At 39.2% G+C, this 22,716-nt stretch overlaps 1 protein-coding gene across 1 annotated transcript in view; it reads left to right on the top strand.

The window, feature by feature from the left end:
• IQCJ (IQ motif containing J) overlaps window positions 1-22,716 on the top strand; it is a 189,765-nt gene that overhangs the window by 154,854 nt on the left and 12,195 nt on the right. The window contains exons 2-3 of the mRNA XM_017890524.1: window positions 11,899-11,963; window positions 18,799-18,879. Coding sequence (XP_017746013.1) covers window positions 11,899-11,963; window positions 18,799-18,879 — 146 coding nt within the window. The remainder of the gene's footprint in view (window positions 1-11,898; window positions 11,964-18,798; window positions 18,880-22,716) is intronic.

Genomic DNA, 22,716 nt, shown 5'->3' on the forward strand with positions numbered 1-22,716 from the left:
GGGGGGCGTGGGGGGCGTCAAGAAAGATTCCAAGGAGTTGACTGTCCTGATGAGTTTGGCATTTCAGGTTTCTCCTTCTGGCAGGTAATAAGTCTTCAAATAAGGACGATACAAATAGGTAGTGTTCCAGAGGCCATTTGGCAAAACTGGGTAACTAATGGGAAATGCGTTGAGAGTGAACCAAGAGAAGATACTTAGGTTAACATCCATGTTTTGAAGAGACTGAGATACATAATAATAAAAATCTATGTGATAGTTACAATGACTAATGTCATCGAGCACCTGCTATTTGCCTGGTGCAAGACTGAATTTTTAATCATCAAGCTTTGAAATTTGGTTCAACTAGTGTCCCCATTTTACAGATGATAAAACTGAGTCACACCACCCAAGATTACACAGGAATGGAGCCAAGCTGGGTACCACAGGAATGAAAAGACAAGTAAGACGTAATTGCTATCCTCGGTGTGACACTTAAGGAATCTCTCTATGGATGATCAGCACTTTAGAGTACACAAAACACTTTTAAATATGTTATTTTAGTTAATCGCCACATAGTACTGTGTAGTAGGCTTTGCCATCATCATCTTACATATGATGAAACTGAGATCTAAAGGGAAGGAGTTGCTTTCTAAGATCAGACAGTAATTAGGTGACACATCTAATTTAAATGATAAATCTGAGCACTTTGCAGAACATTACAACTTCTTTACAAATACCATGGGTGAGATACTGCTGCTACTCACACTGGTGTAAGTCCCAAGTCATTCATGGGAAAAGAGTGCAGATGACACAGTTTAGATTCTGGGATCAGACTGCTTATTATATTGGCACCTCATTTCTGCTATAAGACCTTGGACAAGTTACTTAATCTCCTAAGTATGTTTTCTTATCCAAGAAATGGGAATAATAATGGCATCTTTTCTATTTTATGAGGCTTCAGTGATAATTTTTAAGAGATAATTCATGCAACATGCCTGGAGCCTAGTAAAAGTCAATTAATGTTAGTAGTAATAAAAATAGTTCAAAGAAATGACATAGAATTAGTTGCAGAAGGAAATACTAAAATATATAAAATCACATTTCAAATGAATTTTGAAGAATTTCAGAAGGTATAAGAGAAGCAATCCTGTGGCTAGGGAGTTAAGAATGTTTTTAATTCTGAAGATTGTTTTTGTTTAAGTTAGCAGTAGGGTTTATGAGCAGAAGAGTTAAATTATTGGAGATGGACCAGGCATAGTGATTCATGCCTGTAATCCCAGCACTTTGGGAGGCCAAGGCAAAAAGATTGCTTGAGGCCAGGAGATTGAGACCAGCCTGTACAACCCTGTCTCTACACTAATAATAATAATAATAATAATAATAATAAAAATAATAATGTTTTAAATAGTTGAATATATACTTAAAGAAAAGCAATTAGGAAGCACAATGAAATAGTCCCAGAGAGAAGAATCAAGGCCCTGAACAAGGGTGGTAGTGGAGGGGATAGAAAGGGGGAGATAGATCAGTATGAGGGGCTGCAGGGCATTTTGGGAGCTCTTCCCAGCATGCATTTGGATTGCTTCCTCGCAACATCACTTGGTAAATACATAAGAAATGCAAACTCATTTTCTAACCTGGCTAAGCAAAAAAATCTAATCTGGATGGTGTTTGCTACGCTACAACAAAATGCATTCCAGAATCAGGTATAAACAATTTGGGAGTTACATGTTGTTCTGATTGCCTGCACTTTGTTTTTGTCCTTTGGTGCAAGAAACCCAGAGTTGGTGTATGGATTCACGTATCCACATTTGTTGTTCTGTCTGCATTCTGAGAGGGTGTTTATTTATTGGCTTCTGTGCTTATTTGTACTTGTGTTCTCATCTAGAAGCATGGTCTCTAGGATAATTTTCTCAGAAGGCAGAAACATATGAAATGTAAAAATATCTACACTCTTGTGCCTATACCTATATTTTGATCTCAGTTGAATTTTTATAGTTGTCCTGCTGTTAAGCTGAATTAACATTGAGCAAAGAGACCACTTAAACAATTTTACTAGTAGTGTTTCAATTTCTTGTATCCTAGATTTAATGGAAGTGCTTAGACATTTTGTAATGAGCTGGTTCTTCATTCTATAATGATAGTTTTTGAACGTCATGATCTAAAACTAGCAAAAGTTTTGAGACCATGTACTACTTATGGAAAGGAGAGAGGAATATTGAAGCCTGAAGGTTATTTTCCAAAATAGCACTGGGCTGGTTTATCCTGTCTAACAATCCTGGATCCAGTGCGAGTGGATTGCAGTTTGCTGGTGCTTATTCAGATTAGGGCAAAGAGCTGGCTTGAATGATCTGGCTGTAAGTGCACCCTTCCAGATCCTCTTGGAGGATCTCAGGGACTGAAATTATCTCAGATTCAAGGTTACCAGGGACAATGACTTAACCAGTTAAAATTAGATTTGTACTTGCTATGTTTCCACTTAGATTGAGTGTTTGACATTTTCATACGTGGCAGGCAAAAGCTTTTATGTCCTAATGTTTATGAACGTAACCTGGTTGGTCAAACAAGAATAAAGAATGAGCTATCACAACAATTTTCAATTTTCATAAGCATATCTTGTGTTTCTAAGTTTCTAAGTTTACAATATATGAGGCAGCTAATATTAACAATAAGTCCACTGTCAACAAGTGTAGTAAGGCACAGGACTATCTCACTCAGTCATTACTGCTGTAAGATCACAGTCCCTCTGAATCTCATTGGACATTCAAAATGTCCTTAAAGTGTTAGAAACAGGCAAATCTCTTTCTTTTTAAGTCTACTACCTCATGTATGCTTCATGTGACCATAACTTAACTGAATGAATCCTTTAAATGAGCTGTTGATGTCCTATTTGCAATTTTTTTCCTCCCAAAGAAATTCGTGTTTAGCTGCAAGGTAACTTCCCTGTGTGAAATTTACAGGTTTGCCAGCCATAGAAAACATTAATGCATAATATATAAACAAAATGTATACTCCTTTTGTAAACAAATGGCAAAAGAAAAACAAGGAATTTAGTCCTTGCTTTCCAAAGGGAGAGTACATGAATCTTGCATTTTATTTTGATGCCTTTTACCTTTAAATATATGAGATGACTATTAATGCCCATATTCACAGCAGGGATAGAAGGGAAATGGCAGTAAATTGTAAAGCACATTTACATTATAACAAGGCCTGTGGAAGCACTGTAATTCACACAGTTATTTCAACAGAGGTTTGGACTCCCTCCAATTTAATTTTCTGAAGTTGGGCTGTGCAGCTGGGTCATTCCTGGTCTAATCTGGGAAATGTATCTCTTAAGGCTGTGGATCAGAATGCCAGCCTCCCAGCTGTCACCAAGGAGCATCATTTACAGCCACTGAGGTCTGAGGGCAAAGCGTCAGAATCACTTAATGTGAACACAGCAGCCTAGCTAGCTTCATAAATTCTGTTGCAAAGAGCAATAATCAATATTTCATGTTTAATGATGCAGAGCTAAAATTACTATAGATTTTATGTCTTCTACTTTTCCAAATTATGCAAACATTAGTAACCCCTTTTTTAGTGCCCTTATTACACTTCCATTAAAAAACAGATGGAGGGGAGTGGGTGAGGAAGCCTGGTAATATATAATGAAATTATTGAATAGTCAAAAGCATCAAAAGTGATTCTGGTTTTAATTTTGTTAAATAGTTGCCCTTAGGTTAATATATAATTATTTCCAATACAAAAAAAACCTGATTTATGCAAGTGGCACAGGTTTTGTCACCCATAGCTACACAGTGAAGAAAATTGCAGATTGTTTTCACATTTTAAGTTAACTTAAATGCTCTGGGATATGCTAGGATTAAATGGTCATGATGTAAGTCAGAAAAGTTAAAAGGTTGGCATTTAGAAACAAGTGAACAAGTGTACTTTAGAGAAAAAGCAATTTTGATTGGGTTTCTTATTTTAAACCTGTCCAAAGAACATACGCTGCTTGTTTAGACAATGGAAGTGGTAGAGATTGAAAAAGGAGGAAAAACAAAAAACAAACCAGAACAGTGTTTTATTATTGGGCAGGTCAAGAAGCTGACTAAGCAGCCACAGAGATGGGCTTGTCTAACCTCTTAGCTATTCCACTGTCTGTGACAGAAGAAAAACCTCCAGGATTGAGACAGGAGGGTAAAGCCAGACACAAAAGGATAAAATTCAATATCCACCATTCATTCTAATGGTTCACACCCAAGTTACTTTAGAACAACTTTTACAGCAGTGGGAAGCCTGGAAAGTAGGCAATAATTTTTCACGGTAACAAAGTAGCCTAGATTCCTTTGCCACTCATAACACAGACTTCATTTGGAGAAATGGGATTAAGGATTCTGGAATGCTGTGTGTCTGGATTGTACTTGAATAATTTAGCTTGTATTTTGTAGAGAGGTCTAGCCTACATTTAAAGGAAAAGAAGTAAATAGAGCATAGTAGAAATTGTCCTGTTATTTGGTGAGTCAAACTGAACCAGAAAGCTGGGTTCAGGTCCTTGAGTAGTGACAGCTTCTCCTATAAAGATTAGTCATCAAACACACAGGTTCTTCTGGTAAATAATATGATTAATTAATGTGATTAGTTAAGTTTATTGGTTTATAGAAAAAGAATTGCAAAGACAGGACAAACAAAAGAAACTTAGGATTCTTGAAGTATATCAACCTGGATTCAGGGACAACTCATGTAAAAGGGCAACTGAGAGTTTAATGAAGTGACTGTTCACATAGATGTGGCAGAGTAGAGGAGAAGCCACAAGGAAAAAGGAAGCATCTGGGGTTATCAGTAGTTGGAGGGGGCAAAGGAAGGGAGAGGAAGGGAGGGTAGGTCTTGGAGGGATGAGAAAATGGAGCAGTTATGGAAATATGCACTATCCTGTGGGAAAGGCCACTCTGTGGAAACTGTGGCCATTAGTTATGTCCAACCTATGCTCCAGCAAGAGAGGAGAACAAAGAGAAAATATATTCCGACTTCTTTCTTCTGCTATCCTCTGGGCTCATGCCAGTGCCTGCCTCTGCTCAAACATTCCCCAAGGCCATAGAATAAAGGGCCTAATAGATAAAGTCCAAAATTATGAGCCTCTCAGGCCACAGTAAAGAATGGAGAAGAGTAAAGACTGTATCTGACAGGCAGACAATGGTCAGCAGAGAATATAAAATTACTTGGGATTTTTTGGACCATTAAGCTACTAAAGTTTCTTTTCATGTTAGTCAGAATAACACATTCATTTATTCAACAGACAACATCAAGCATCTCTTCAATAACTCATTTTGGGAACAGGCACATCAAAGTGAATAAGTTACCATCCCTGACCTTGAAGAGCTGAGTGGGGGAGGCAGATAAACAGTAAATACTAAAAATAGAGATCATCAGAGGTTGCAGAGGAAGGAGGGTGGGGTACCCAACTTTCTTGTTGGGTTAGAAATATCTGCTTGGAGGAACGGAAAATTGGGGTCTTCCTGAAAGAAGAATGGTGTGCATCAGTAGAAGAGGCATGCTTCACTGAAATGTCCAGTGGGCATGTGATTTCTGGGATTTTGTGATGAATCATTTGACCGGGCTCAGAGAAGTGTGTGTAGGGGCCAATGAGGTGGAGTCGGGAGAGGCGGGCTGGGCCCTGTCACACAGACCTTGGCTGAGGAGTTTGGAAGCTATCCTGACAGCAATAGGGAGCTAGTAGAAAAATGGCATTGGTTTCTAGTAAGAAAATGGTATTGCCAGATATAAAATCAGAGACAAATGGGACTAGTAAGAGAAACCAATGATGGGATAGATCTATTTGTATATGCTTTTAATAGTAAAATAAAACAAAGCTTTCTCAAAGGATTAAACTCTGAGTGAAGATCTGTGGAGTAATTTGACTTGCTTATCCATCTCTGAGAAAATGAGGACATGGTTTGGAACTTCCAGGCCAATTGAATTGAAGTGTTTTTGTATAGTTAGCTTAAATAACCAAATGATGAAATCAATCCTCCAAATTGTCAGCAGAGCAGCTGCTCAGAAAGCTCTTGTTGGTCATTGACCTTATGTTTAATATGATTTCCTAGAATGGGGATAGTCAGATATTGAATAAAGTACTGCATCAAAGCCCTCCCCACCCAGCAAGCTTTCTGCAATGAAATATCCAGGGAAAGGAGAGCGGCTGGCACAAATTGCAAAAAGGCTTTTCTTTATGCCTGCTAAGTCCCCAGAGAAAAAAGAATAGAAGAAAGCATGCCACACCCACATCTTGGAGAAGAAAGTGGCAGGACTGGCAGTAGCTCCATCCCCTTTCTAATCATGATGCGGGGCGGGGGGGAAGAATTACAACATAAAATTCATCTTTGGTTTTAAGAATAGTTAAGATTTCTCATTCAAACTATTTCCTTGCTATATCAAAGCAGCTTCAAGTCTGACCATTTCCAGTCCTGCACCGCATAATGACATTTGGTCAATACTGATCACATATACAACCCATAACAACAAAACATTACAAAGGTTGCAATACAATATTTTACTGTACTTTTCTAGATTTGGATATGTTTAGATATACAAATATTTACCATTGTGTTATAATTTTCTTACAGTAACATATGCTTCATAGGTTTGTAACCCAGGAGCAATAGGCTGTATCACATCGCCCAGGTGTGTAGAAGGCTATACCATCTAGGTTTGTGTAAGCATACTCTCTGATGTTCACACAATGATGAAATCTCCTAATGACAAATTTCTCAGGACATATCCTTGTTATTAAGCAACACATGACAATATATGACCTCGATTTGTTACTTATGTCATTGAAGGTGAGGTGTGATATGATTTTAAAGAATTAGGTAGGAGGTGTAGGGGAAAATAGAGGATAAATGTGGAGGCTTATTCTTAGAATATGGAACCAGAGTCGAGAGGGCTAAAGAGTAAGTTTTATCCTGAAAATAAAATGTCATGTTAAAGATTGCAAAGGATAATCTATCTATCTATCATCTCTCTCTTTCTACCTATTATAATTACTCTTTCACTTACTATAAATATTACAAATGTAATAACAGAGTTAAAACAAATATAAAGATGTTTATAAATCAGGTAGTTAAAGAGTTGAGGAATGATAGTTCTAACTGCCTAAAAAGAATCCTTGTGGCAATTAAATATTTAATTTTGCTTAAGCTTCTACCAGCCAAAGCAAAACAAATGACTTCATTAAGACTTTTAAGTTGTTATTGTTGATGAAAAGTAGTGTACTATTACATCAAAAGGGGCAAATATACCCTACTACTAAATTCTAAATTGTGTTTCTCTTTCATTCCATTATATAAAAAGAGATCCAGTAGCAAAATAGACAGTGTTTTATATACACCCTGTATAATAGATCTCAATCCCTACCTCACCACAACATACGTAAAAAGTAATTCACGGCCAGGCACCATGGCTCACGCCTGTAATCCCAGCACTTTGGGAGGCCAAGGTCCAGCACAACAGGAATGCACCACTACACCCGGCAATTTTTTTGTATTTTTTAGTAGAGATGGGGTTTCACCATGTTGGCCAGGCTGGTCTTGAACTCTAGACTTCAAGTGATCCACTTGAATCTAGTGAATGGAGACAATGAAACACAAATATATTAGGAAGTGATGAAGATCATAAAGAAGTGAATAAGAACATAAAGCACGGTAAATATACAATAAGTAATGGGTGACGTTTTAGAGAGTTCAATCAAGAAGGCTTTTTTGAGAAGGCAATATTTGAGCAAACACCTGGATGAAGTGAGGGAGCCATGTGAGGGTAATGTTGATTGTAATTGTGCACAGAATTAATGTTCTCTGTAAGAGGAACAGCGAAGATAAATGATCTAAAAGGGAGCAACCGTGGCTGTTTCTGAAACACCCCAAGACCAATATGGCTAGATCAGTGTGAGTTGTATGTATAAAGGGTGGTAGGAAATGAAGTCAGAGAGATAGATGGGGGTTCGTATTACATAGGGTTCTATAGGCCATGGTGATGAGTTTGGATTTTATTCCAAAAGTGGTGGAAAACCACTGAATTATGAAGAGGAAAATATCACTATCTACATTTGTTTAACTATGATGAATCAATAAATTAGTAGGTTGGTCTTCTTGCATAACAAGTATGTTCAGATGTTGGCAGATCAGAGTTGAAGTAGCAGCTCCATGGTTTCATCAGGGTCCCACACACCTTCTTTCTATTTTCTTAACTTTAATGTGTGGTTTTCCTCCTTATAGGCACAATAGCTTTTGCACTCTGGATTTCATTACTATGATCCCGGCAGGAAGAAGAAGGAAGACCAAACATTAAAAGCCACATGCCAGCTGACTCTTTTTTTTTTTTTTTTTTGGTATCAGAAAACAATAGTTTATACAAAAGCCCCATTTAGTAGACTTATGCTCATATTCATATGAAGAAAATTGATCTCAATCTTACCACACATCATACACAAAATGAATTTACTGTACTCCTAAATGTAAATGAACTATACATTTTCTAAGAGAAAATATAGGGGACTATATTTGCAACATTGGGGCCGGAAAATATTTCTTAGGATGCAGAAAATACTAAATAACAAAAATAAAATAATAAATCGCATTGCATCAAAATGAAAAGATTTGTTTGTCAAAATATATTGATTGGGAAGAAATATTAGCAACACATGCATCTGACAAAAGAGTTGTACCTTATAATATATAAAGAACTTCTACTGCTTGAAAAATAAGACATCAGTTAAAAACACGTGCAAAAAATACTCAACATTATTAGTTATCAGAGAAATGCAGGTTGAAGTCACAATAAGATACCACAAATCCAGGAGAATAAAATGAAAAAGACTGACATTGAACGTTGGTGGGAATGTACAGCAGCTAGACTTCTCCTACATTGCTGGTTGGAATATAAAATAGTACAACCACTTTAGAAAACTTTGGAAGTTTCTTTAAAATTAAATATGTGACCGGGTGCGGTGGCTCATGCCAGTAATTCCAGCACTTTGGGAGGCTGAGGCAGGTGGATCACGAGGTCAGAAGATTAAGACCATCCTGGCTAACATGGTGAAATCTCGTCTCCACTAAAAATACCAAAAATTAGGTGGGTGTGGTAGTGGGTGCCTGTAGTCCCAGCTACTCGGGAGGCTGAGGCAGGAGAATGGCTTGAACCTGGGAGGCGGAGCTTGCAGTGAGCCACGATTGCGCCACTGCACTCCAGCCTGGGCAACAGAGCGAGACTCCATCTCAAAAATAAATAAATAAATAAAAATAAAAGTTAAACATGTATTTACCTCATGAGGTAGCAATTTCATTCCTAGATATTTACTGAAGAAAAATGAAAACACATCCAGAAACACACTTGCACAGCAGACTTGTACAAACAGATTTGCACAACAATGATCATAGCAGCTTTATTCATACTAGGCCATATGGATATGAAAACAATTAGAATGCCCATTAACAGGAGAATGGATTATTGTGTAAGTATACAATAGAAAACGACTCAGCAATAAAAAGAAATGAGCTACTGATATATGCAACGGACAGCATGGACTAATGTCAAAATACGATGTTGAGTTAATTAAGCTGGACACAATAGATAAATTTATACAAAAGTCTAGAACAGACAAAACTAATCTACACAGATAGAAATCCGAACAGGGATGCCTTTGGGATAGGAAAATTGATTGTAAAGGGGCACAAAGGAACTTCCTGGGAGTGATAAATGTTCTATATATTGTTTTGGCTGTGGCTCTACCAATGGAAGCATTTGATAAAACTCACTGTATTGTATACTTATAAGGTGCATTTCATACTTTGTAAATTATACTCCAATTACAAAAGAAAACCCAGGTACTACAAGACCACTCAGGCTGATGTAAGAAGTGACTGATGCAGCCTAAAATAGGAAGCAGGGCAATAATTAGAAGATTACCATGGTTGGCTTAGACCAGACTGAGAGGTGGCCAAGTCCCAAATATATTTTGAAAGTGGGGTCACTAAGAGTAGCTCATTGATTGACTGTAGATGGTGAGAGGAAGAAATGAGTAAAGTCTTGTTCTTAGGTTTAACTCTTCATAGCTTGGTGAATAGTGATGCCATTTGCTAAAATGAGGAAGAAGCAGTGAAGAAGGAGGTTTGGGTAGGAGGGTATAAGCAGGGATATCAACATTTTGCTTTTGAGCTTGAGATGCTTGTCAAACACGTACATGGAACTGTCAAGTAGGCAGGGTGAATGCAGAAGAGTGAAGTTAGAGAAGAGGTCAAGTACAAATATAAAATAGAAGCTGTGAGACCGGCTGAGATCCCCTGAGGAGTTAAGACAGATAGAGAAGAGGACAGATGACTGAGACTGGCAGCTGGCATGTTTCCAGAGGTTTTGTAGGAGTGGCAAAGATCTGAGGAGCAAAGAGGGTCCCACCCGACCTCCACACCGTGTAGTATGTAGCATGTGGGGAAGAAATGGCCACCTCTTAAGAGGACTACAGGGGAGAGGGTGTGCTCAGGTACTCAGCCAACTTTTTCATATGCAAAATCCTCTATATACTAGACCTCTTTTCTGAACAATTATTTGCTCTTCTTACTCTAACAAAAACTTAGCTGTCCCAGAACAGTGAGGCATAGTTTAGTTAGAGCAACATAATTAAGGGCATATTCAAAGAAGTTGTGGAGATACAGGATTTTGCTGATGACAGACGTAAAGGACCCATTGGAAAGGTTGGAAGGACTGGGGAGAGGTGAGTGATTAGGCCACATTCTGGAATGCGGTATGGGTTTAAGAGATTGTGTAGTGGGAGAGGTGATCTAGGTGACTTGGGTGTCTGGTGGGTTATAAGCATGTAGAGAGACTAGTCCTGATGGTCTTTTGGATGTAATTGAATAATTATTTCTAACTGCGGCTTCCCCTTGGGACTGGTCACTTTGACAGTTTCTGGTAGGGGGTAAGAGGTGTGGCGAATGGTATGGTAGGTAGTGTGGCCTCAGGGAATGGTGGTCTTCCCAGGAACAGAGTTCTGTGAGTCTTCCTTAAATCCTGCCATGATAAGACTGAAGAAGGGAGTCTTACCAGGAACGTGGGTCAAATCCTGTCACACCTCTGTGGTCAGAGAAATGAGATTACAGAGACAACAAATGCCTGGAATTCAGGGAAGGGGTGTGTGTGTGTGTGTGTGTGTGTGTGTGTCTGAGTCTGAGCGTGTGGGCTATGGAGAAGAGGTTGCCAAGAGTTACTAAGAGACAAGAGAGGATGGTTGCTGAATGGCCAAATGCAGCATGCAGTCATTAGTGTCTCTTACCCAGCAACCAGCAATGACATTACTGTTGAGAAAGTGAATTTGGAAAGAGTGCGGGTGGATCTATGTAAACATATCCAAACTCTGAAAAAAAAAATAATAGGAAACATTATCTTTAGTGAGTAAAAAAAAAAAAAAAATCACACAATTTGAGTGACAATATTCTAATTTGATCAAGGATCATGCTGTATTTTTGTGTGTTTAAACACTTAACCATCACAAAGTCCAGAACTCTCTTTTTTTTTTTTTTTTTTTTTTTTTGAGACAGAGTCTCGCTCTGTCACCCAGGCTGGAGTGTAGGGGCACAATCTCGGCTCACTGCAAACTCCGCCTCCCGTGTTCACACCATTCTCCTGCCTCAGCCCCCGAGTAGCTGGGACTACAGGTGCCCGCCACCACGCTTGTCTAATTTTTTGTATTAAATAGAGTAGAGACGGGGTTTCACCATGTTAGCCAGGATGGTCTCGATCTCCTGACCTCGTGATCCGCCCACCTCGGCCTACCAAAGTGCAGTCCAGAACTCTTAATGTTGTGTTGTATCAATTTTGCTAACAAGTATGCTTGAATAGTATTGCTCAGAAGTAGCTGGTGATAATTTGTAAGATATATCTTTTTCTTTTTCACAGGAAGAACTGAAAAGATTGCAGAATCCTCTAGAACAAGTTAATGATGGAAAATATTTACTTGAAAAGTAAGTGAAAAGTTTAAGTTAATCATTTGCATGGTTGGAAAGCTTGAGTACAATGAAAATCTTTCTGGTAAAAATAAGCAAATTGGACAGATTCTTGTTATCATTGTGGTCAGAGCCCAGAAAGGTGGCTCATTTGAGATATAAGTAGATAAATGTATGACTAGCTGAGCAATGATACGCAAGCTCTACTGCTTAACAGAGTAATACGATGCCTGGAAGATGTTTCTGGTGGTATGTCTGAGGGCTTGAAACTTAACTCTGACCTGTCTTAGTCTTTTAATCAGGGACATTTATAGAAGGCAGGCACAAAATTTGTGAAAAGTACAAAGCTAACACTAAGACTAATAGACTGAACATTCAAATTAACACTACAGAATGGGACAAAAGTGAGCTAAGATAAAGCAAAAAGAAGAGATGAAATTGAACAGAGATAAAAGTAAACATTTATAATGTACCCTGTACTGTTGAACGCTCACAGACACTCCTCATCAAATTCTGATTATAGCCTTTTGATATAGGCATTATTATTTCCATTTCACAGATGAGGAAAAACAGACTCAGAGAGGTTTCAGCAACTCCATGTATACTCAGCTAGAGAGTGGTGAGAATGGGAAATAAACCCAGGTTTGGTTGCCTCCAGAATCCTTGCTCTCAATCACTGGCTGGGCCCCAATGTACTCAGGACCAGTCAAGCCAGTTGGGTGTCATGCTTGGCTCTGGACACTACATTTAAGAATCACATTGACATTCCCAAGAGTATTAGAAAGAGGTCAATTAAAATTGTGAGAGTTCTGGAACCATGTGAAACTACCACAAGGAGCTGAGGATGTGTAGCTTGGAGAAAAGAAGTCTCAGAAGAAACGTAATAGCTATCCTCAAACATCTGAAGGATATTCCTATAAAAGAGAGGCTAAGTTGCTCTTCCTGCTCCAGAAAATAGAACAAAAGTCAATGAGTAGGATATATGGAGAAACAGTGTTGTAACTCAGATAAGGAAAAGATTCTGTAAAAGTTCAGCCTACCCCCAAACAGAATGAACTTTGTTAAGAAGTGAGCCATGTAGGGGCAGAAAGGCATCACACCTTTCCTCACTCATTGTAAGGAGCACAGCCAACACTCCTGTAACAAAAGACAGGTTAAAAAAGAAAAGCACAACAAGCTTATTTAATCAGGGTTCTTTATTTTATTTTATTTTTTTGAGATGGAGTCTCACTCTGTCGCCCAGTCTGGAGTGCAGTGGCACTATCTCAGCTCACTGCAACCTCCACCTCCTGGGTTCAAGTGATTCTTCTGCCTCAGCCTCCTGAGAAGCTGGGATTACAGGCACGTGCCACCACACCGGGTTAATTTTTGTGTTTTTAATAGGGTCAGGGTTTCACCGTGTTGCCAGGCTGGTCTCAAACTCCTGACCTCAAGTGCTCCGCCCACCTCAACCTACCAAAGTGTTGGGATTACAGGCGTGAGCCACTGCGCCCAGTCTATTTAATCAGGATTCTATGTGACTTGGGAGCCTTCAGAAATGAAAATCTGGGGAAAATTGTTCACTTTTATACTTAATTTTGATGAAGAATGGACAGCCCTGTAGAAATGTCGTGGGACAAAAAGGAAGGATCTAATATATGAGGTGGAAAAACCCAGCAAGGCTGTCTGTTCACATTCTTCTTGGCCTCTCTGTGCCTCTCCTTCCTCTTGGGCATGGGGCAAGAACCTCTGGAATGAGGGTCTTAGGACTTTTCATCAGACTAGGTAGGTCAGAGAATTTCTTTATGACCAGATTTTATACAGAAAGGCAGGGGAAGTTTAGAGGAATATTTTTAGATTTTGTAGCTTGTTTGTGGGAGAAGGGTTCTAGTTTCCATGACCTGCCTCGTGGAAGAGGAATTCTGGTTTTTATGACTTGCATCATGGAAGAAAGAGGGGCAGGGACAGAAGGGCAAGAGAAGGTCAGAGGGAAAGAGACTTTGCTTCTCCTTCGGTTCAAAGAACTGAGCATGCCAAACACCATACTTTACAGTACGTGCTGAGCCCCACTAGCTGATAAGATACTGGAAGTGCCCAAGAAGAGTGTAAATGACCATACATCTGAAATGTTGTTAAAAAATATCCCCGAAAATGGAAAACTTTGGGTTTGATGCCTCTTTCTACTTTTTCTAAGCTTTGTCAGTCTAGACAAAAGTTTTAACCACCTTGAGCCCCACTATACTCATCTTTAAAAATGAGAATAGTAGTCTTGACTTGACTGTCTTATTGAGAGCATTAAATGAGACAGCCCATAATAGCCTGATGCCTTCAATGCTGGCTCCTTTCCTTTCCATCTGGGCAAGGGTTTGGACAAGACAGTCTCAAAGGTTCATTACATCTGCACGATCCTAAGAATCTGCCATGTCATCACATTGAAAGGCAGTTTCAGCCCTTTGGACAAATGAAGTTTCTGTTCATATATTTTTATTATGCCTGCTCTCGTTAATATGAATAAATAAGAATAAAATAGTAGAATTTCCCTTCACCACCACCATCACTAGCTATATGTAAACAATACCTAAAGAGTTTTTTGCTGACTCTAGAATGAAGACTTTTCTTTTATAGAGATTAGTGTTGTAATGACATTAGGCTAAATCAGTTATTTTTCACCTTGGCTGCACTTAGAATCAGCTGGGGAGCTTAATAAAAATGCCCTGGCTTAAGCTCCACTCTAGACAAATTGAATTAGATTCTCAGAGGATGAGGCCCTGGAATCAGGATTTCTTAACATCTTCCTTCATGTAGCTCTAACGAGGAGTTGGGATTGAGAACCAGTAGTGTAAATATATTTTAGATTCATTTCACTTATTCAGTAATCTGCTCATGCAGCTTAATTCTCCGAAGACACACTTTCTCTATGATGTTTGGCCCATTTATTTATTATACCTGGCCATGCTGGTTTTTCATTATTGATTTTTTTTTTTTTTTGAGATGGGGTCTTGCTTTGTCGCCCAGGCTGGAGTGCAGTGGTGCAATCTCGGCTCACTGTAACCTCCACCTCCTGGGTTCAAGCAATTCTCCTGCCTCAGCCTCCCGAGTAGCTGGGATTATAGGTGCCTGCCACCACACCCAGCAAATTTTTGTATTTTTAGTAGAGACAGAGTTTAACCATGTTAGCCAGGCTGGTCTCGAACTACTGACCTTAGGTAATCCACCCGCCTTGGCCCCCCAAAGTGCTGGGATTACAGACGTAAGCCACTGCACCCAGCCCATTATTGATTTTGATGTAGGAAATGAAGTTTTTTTTTTGTTCTGCTAATTGACCACAATTCTATATTAAACCTCTCACTAACACCAGCATGTATCTCTCTCAGCTGTCTGCTCTCAGGACGATATTTGAAAATTAATGATATATATGTGGGCTTCCATCTGCCCTACCCTGCTCTTTCCGCTTTATTATTCAGAGGCCCGAGAAAGCTAAAACCTTCTGGAAATAAGCAGTCTGTTTTGTGTGCTTATTTTTTTTCAATCCTGATTGAGAAATTCCAGCAATGGGAATTAAATATTTCCTTCAAAGTACATGGGCCCATGGGGGTAAACTTTCCTTTCATGCTTGTCCAGGACAGAGAGAAAATAAGCAGGGACCGCCAGCCCTAACAACTGTACCCATTTGCCTGGAATTCTGGAGATTTTTTTGGTCTGTTTCAGGTCAGGACTATGTCCTTGAAAGCTGTCAAATTTGATTGAAAAATTGGTATACTTTGAGTGAGCAGATTAGGCATTTCGTTATAGCTGCAGCTGACTTAGGTGCTGATGTAAATCATCTCAGCTACTTGAAATGACCATAAGTTAAGTGATAGTGGTGTCAGAACAGTTGATCGGTTATTCCCCCTTGGAACATTACATTTATTCTGAATGTTCAACAGGGTTTTGTGGTAGAGAGTTAGTGTGAAGGGGAGGGAAGCTGCAGCTCCATACTATCTGAGACCATTGGCAGAGCCAATCAAGTGCATTTGTGTACACACACACACACACACATACACGAGTTTAGCAAAGCTTGGCATGTGCCAATAAACAGAGAAGAGCAATTGGTAAGGCCATTAATTGGAATGTTGCTTATGACTCCATTGTTTATGAAAATCACTTATTAACTTAAGTAAGACCTTAGGCTGACTGCTGTATTTTTGTAAATATTAAATCAGCCTGGGTTTCTGGTAGGAGATGTGTGATTGCAAGTTGCACATTGTACTGAGGTGTAATCACTTTATTACCCATAGACAATTATTGATGGAATGAACTAAAGCTATCAGATTTAAACCAACAGGTATTGGTAGTTTATAGTTTGGTGAGGATATATAAATTATATCCCCAAATTAGCAAATGTGTTAATATTGTGCAAGTTTTATTTTCTTTATGAAAACATTGGCTCTGTCTTTGTTATGTATCTACAGGCCCTACAATATATAACTTTATTGCTTAATTTGTAATTAATAAGTAACAGAGTCTTAAAGTACCTTGTCATAAGGCTGCTGTTTCTACAAGACCATACAATTATAAAAATAAGACTTTCTGTGTTAGTCCATTCTCACACTGCTATGAAGAAATACCTGAGACTGGGTAATTTATAAAGAAAAGAGATTTAATTAACTCATATTTCCACATGGCTAGGGAGGCCTCAGGAAACTTGCAGTCTTGGTGGAAGGCACCTCTTCACAGAGCAGCAGGAGAGAGAATGAGTGCCCAGCAATCGGGGGAAGCCCCTTATAAAACCGTCAGATCTTGTGAGAACTCACTATCATGAGAACAGCATGGGAGAAAGTGCCCCCATGTTTCAATTATCTCCACCTGGTCTCATCCTTGACATATGGGGATTATTACAATTCAAGGTGAGATTTGGGTTGGGGACACAGCCAGATCATATCACTTTCTATGCCCACCTACCCAGGATTAGGTTCCTGTGTGCTTCTCCTTTAATAATATCTGTCACACTTGCAAATACTTATGTCATGTTCATGTTCTCCTAGATTGTGGGACCACAGGAACAGGGACCATGTCTAGTGTTTTCACCATTTTATCCTCCATGCTTTGCATCATTCCTGGCACACAGGAGACATTAAATATATGTGTAGAATAAGTGATTAACAATGAATTAGTAATGCACCCTGAATACCAATGGCACAGAATAAATAAGAGTGCTTCTTTGCCCCTCAACAACCAGGCTGAGCAACCCCAAACTATCTTGGGGTGCTGACATCACCTACTTGCCATGTAGGAATTTTTGTGCTCTCCTGTGTTTTCCCTACCGCCCGATCATTCCTTTCTAAAAAGAAAAAAATACATTTGTGATTCTAAGGGATCTCTCCAGCACAATTTTTTTCTTTCTTTCTTTCTTTTTCTTTTCCTTTTCTTTACTACCAGTGCAATCTTACTTCTCGTAACCTGGACTATTTGAATAGCTTTCTAACTAGTTTTATTTCACTCTCCTTGCTCACTCCCACCACAAATCACCCTTAAACCCTCCATTGATCATATTTCCCTGCTTCCAAATGCATGGAGCTCCCTGCTGCAATAGATTATGATCTACAGTATGAAAAATTTTGTAAAGTTTTTCACACTGTAGATCATAATCTATTGATGGTTTGTTAAATAAATTTGGTGGGTCACCACTGGCCTTTTAAAAAAGTTTCAAATACAAATCAGAAATCAAAGTACATCACATGTAGTTGGGGAAGTAATGTTTCTTGAAATTTTTGTTACACACACACACACACACACACACACACACGGCCCTACCTTACCACATGCATGAGTATTGAATTGGGATGTTGAATATATTACCTATGAAAACTTCAGTCAGTGGGATTAAGTATAATAATCCTGATATTAAAATACTCCAACCAGTGCCTTCTGGTGGAGAGAGCAGTGAGATGTGAGTTTTCATGTGGTTCCTCCTGTACAGTAAATTTAACATAATCTCTGCAAGCTTCAGATTTTTCAGCTGTACAGTGGGGAAAGTGATACTTAGTTAATGGAAGTTACTGTGATAAATAAGATAATAAATATAAAATGTCTATGACAGTGTTTTATACACAGTATGGGATCAGTAACTTTTAGCTTTCTGCTTATCAAAGCTGATTTCCTTTTGTTCTCCTATTTTTTTCATCCACTTCCACCAAATTTCTCTTTACTTTCTAAAATTATCCTTTGAATGTTTTCACCTCTACTATTTGTTTTGTAGTCTCCCTCATATGTTGCTCTTCACTCTCAGCTTACCTACTTCCTATCCATTCTTCAAAATTCATCCCAAGAGCTGCCTTCTCCGTGAAGCCCTTCTTGATTGTTGTAGCACTAAGAGTGCTGTAAGCTCCCTGAAAGCAGTGATCATTTCTCTATAGTCCTCTGCCTTTCTACAGGTCAAAGATCCATGCTTTGTTCCCAGTGGAAGCCCTGAAACAGCTTAAAAATGAAAGGAGGGAAGGTCCAGTGGCAGTGGTACTACAGGGGATGAGTAAGGTCTTCTCTACATCTTACTAGTTGGCCAGTATCATGGAATTTATAACCCTCTCCTTGTGTTTTTTCTCCCCCTGAAATTGTCCAATGTGCTCCTTTTCTTTTCTCTTAAAGGAAATGATTTTCATACCATAGCTATGAATGTTGAGTTGAGAACAGCAAAAGGACAACAGAAAAAAAAGTCAAAGTCACATTTTTTTTCATGATATGGTTACTTATCCATCATCCATCAACAGGAACTTTAATAAATTAAAATGAACAAAATTATATCTTATTTTACAAATAAGTATAAATTAGCAGTATTATTGCTATAAATGTTAAGCTTCTGGATTGAGAGATATTGAAACATTATTTCTGTTTCTAGTCACCAGCTGGCCATGGATACGGAGAATAATATTGAAAAATATCCCCTCAATGTACAGCCCTTGGAATCAAAGGTGAAAATGTAAGTTATTTCAAAGTATAAATTAAGCAATTAGTTCTACAGTTCTTGTTTTATGAATTACTGAATAAATCTGGAATTTTCGGGTACAACAGTTATGCATCTTTATTTTACATTCATGTGCTGCACATTATTTCCTCCCGCTTCTAAGCCGGAACACAGCTACTTTGGGTGCACAGCGCCATCTACTGGGTAGTACAGGGAATTATTTGCTTGCCATTGCTTTTACCACTTCTTGGTTTTTCCATTTCTGGTCTAGTACAATCCTTTAACTTCCACTAGCATTTTCCTTTGCCTTTCATCTTAGTAACTTGATTAATTCTGTCTTAGAATAATTTGGTTATTTCCACCTCAAGCCATCTATTTATTAAACACACACACACACACACAAACACACACCCTTTTAAAAATCTTCTTTCTATTTCAGCTTCTGTTCAATTATTTTGGGAAAATGTTCCTTCTCTTCTTTTTTCCCACTTCCTATCCTTTTCTTCTTGTTCTCTCTTAAGACACCCAAATGTAAGCCTCCTCCCCCATTATAAATGACTATTACCTTAAAATAGTGCTAAAAACATTTCAATATTAACAAAATGAAACTAACAAGATCCAAAGTGAGAAAGACTTTATTATAGAACAAAATATTAACCTTCTCAAACCATTTTTAAGTAGAGAAGGGGCCTATTATAATTGGAAGCAATTGCAAAAATATTTATGACTGTTTTCTGAGATCTTTTCCTGTTCTGATTTTCCTTCAGAGGCATATATGAGAAATGCCAGTGAGTGTATATTTAATCTCTCTCCCCACCCCCTTCCTCACAAACTCTCTCTCTCTCTCAGTTTAACACTCCGAGAAGCATGAGAATTTAAACAAGAATGTTAACATATCTGAGCTTGGCCAGAATCACTGATCATGGTTTTAAAGTGCAAGGAGGAACCTTTTAGAAAAGAAATCACCCTAAAAAAGGGCACCTTGAGGTGTGTACAACTTTGAACAACAAGAAGTCATTGCTGGACTTAGGAACTAAAGCAGAAATGACACAAATACATAATATCCTGCTGGATACAAGCAAATACTAATACATATCCCTATAAATCTATGTTAACCTTAGTCATCAGTAAAAAGCTTGCCTCTGCATGAGCATATAAGGTTACCCCTCAAGATAAAGTCCAAACAAGACTTCTGAACCAGTTGGGTGCCCAGCTAGAAAGTTCTGTGTCACACTTACTAAATACACAATGAATCAGACTATCGAATCATTTTGTGTAAGCAGTGTGTCGGCCTCACTACACAGGACTTTAGTTTGCCAACATAGGTTGCTTTATCATTAGGAATTTTCTCATTAAGATAAGGTTCTTTTAAATGAAATGTGCTGGTGAAAGAAAAGTTGGTGTATGAAAAATTAGAGTGTTTAATGTGAATGCTGACATTAAGTTAGAAAAACTCCTGGGTCTTTTTTAGTTTCCATCACCTTCAATATGTAGGGGCTGCGGGGTAGGTACTAGGAGAAGGATTAGGCAAAGAAAAAATCTCTGTGCTTCAGATTCCAGCCAGCTAAGAGAGCCTGAGATTTTATATTTGTTGATTTGATGGAGGAGTCTCAGCTCAATGAGGTACAAACAGAATGGTTCTTACCTCTTCTAATAATTCTGAATCCCATGTCTGTTCCCTGGAGAGAAAGAAGGGAGAGAATACTTAATCTTGCTGAATAATGGAACTTGACTCCCATTGGAGAGCTTAGTCTAGTTCAGTGACTTTTGTCTAATCTGGTTATTAAATTCTTAACTCTCATGGCAGGTTGAAAATCTCCCCTCTGCTTACAGGAGACCTTTTCTACAGCTGTGTATTCTGCTTCCTTCCTTTCACTCTCCTCTTACTTATCTCCCCTTCTCTCCTCCCTCCTTCTGCCTTCCTTTATCAGTGTTATCTCTCCCACCCCCCTGTGCTAAACACCTAGACTGCCCCAGGTTTCCTGTGAATAGATGGCAGACACTTTCACTCTCAGCAGTTGTTCCCTTTAACAACTGTCCTATGTTTGGGGACTCTGAGGGAGGGGGTCGTTGGGTCTCCTCTAAGCCCCCCCAATGGTATAGGCTGCTCATCCTCACTGGGTTTGTGCCTCTTGCTCTGTGGGGGCTTTGCCCCATGATGCACCAAGCAGTGCCTTCCTCCAGCCAACCGTGGCATCTTCAACAGGGACAATCTTGGAATATTCTCATTCCTGCTTTCCAAGAGAAGATTTTTAGTCCTGCAGAGCATTGGGTATAAAAAATGGGCCCTTGTCCAAGGTACCACAGTCACCCTCTATTATCACAGGCTTTCTCTTAGGGCCTTTTGACTTCTTTTGTGGGGACCAACTGACAGTCTGTCTTCCCCCAGGGGTAGAGGGAAGTGAGGGTCACTCCACCATAAAATCCCCTCTTCTGAAGGCTCTCCTTTCCCCTCCCTGATGAGAAGAGAGTAAACAGTTCCCATACAGGGTGTCTGGCTAGTCTAGTGCCTGCAAGCCCTGAGGGGGATGGAGGTGCTGTAGCAAGGCAATCTCTGAATGTTAAAGAGAGGAAAGATGAGACCTGTTCTCAGGTGTAGGCTGCCTTCACTGTCTACCTGTGGGAATCCCAGGATGGGAGTCAGAATAGCAGGAAAGGGTCTCGGATGGTTCCTCATACTCAGGACATCGTGAAAAGGAAAGAATTTATAAGAAAGTGTAAACCTGCATGTGGCAGTGCAAAGTATCAGTGGCGGTAGGCAGAGGCCTGTCAGAAAGTGTGGCTCAGTGAAAAAATGTGTGAGTGTCGGGGAGGGTGTGTGTATCAAAGTTGAAGGGAGTGTCAGAAAGGGTCCATTACCTGGTTCATGAATGCAACTGTTAAGAGGTAATTTTGAGTATTAGACCAGAGGATCAAAAGAGTGCGTCAAAAGGGCAAAAGCAATCAAGATCGCACGGCTATTAATGAAAAGGCATTTGGGGGAGGTAAAAGGCAAGTTCTCCGAAGATCAAACAAAGGCAAGCCTCTCAAGTCAGAAAATTTGTGAAAGTAAAAGTAATAGTGAAAACACCAAAAGGAAGGCTCTCTGAGCAACTCTAAGGCTAAAGATGAATGTGTTCCCAAGAGCCTTAAGGCTGGAACAAGCTTTGGGGGATGAAGGTGCACAGCAAAGGAATGCAGACTTAGGGAGAAGGACTCACAGCACAGGAAGAGGTGGGCTCCCCAAGCCCCAACAAGCTGCTGCCCTCCATCTTGTAAGTCACTCTTTACATGTTGTAGCAAGATCTAAAACAGATCTTCCCAATACAAACCCTTGTGTAAAAGTTGTTCATTAGCTATGTGCAATCCTCCAATCCCCTTCCTTACATTTTAACAATGTATTTACTTTGTGATGGAACAACATAGAGATGTATTGAATACAAATTGCTTTTTTGAAAGTCAGCTCAATAAATATGCTCAATTACTCAATTTTATTATTATATTTGATTTTCAATGAAACAACATTTAGGTTCTATAAAGGAGAGAGGGGGGAGACACACACACACACACACACACACACAGAGCATTTCCTTTTTTTTTTTAATTATTATACTTTAAGTTCTAGGGTACATGTGCATAACGTGCAGGTTTGTTACATATGTATACTTGTGCCATGTTGGTGTGCTGCCCTCATCAACTCGTCAGCACCCATCAATTCATCATTTATATCAGGTATAACTCCCAACGCAATCCCTCCTCCCTTCCCCCTCCCCATGATAGGCCCCGATGTGTGGTGTTCCCCTTCCTGAGACCAAATGATCTCATTGTTCAGTTCCCACCTATGAGTGAGAACATGCGGTGTTTGGTTTTCTG

The sequence above is a fragment of the Rhinopithecus bieti genome, unplaced genomic scaffold, assembly GCF_001698545.2.
Source record: "Rhinopithecus bieti isolate Rb0 unplaced genomic scaffold, ASM169854v2 scaffold_17971, whole genome shotgun sequence".
Classification (NCBI taxonomy): Eukaryota; Metazoa; Chordata; class Mammalia; order Primates; family Cercopithecidae; genus Rhinopithecus; species Rhinopithecus bieti.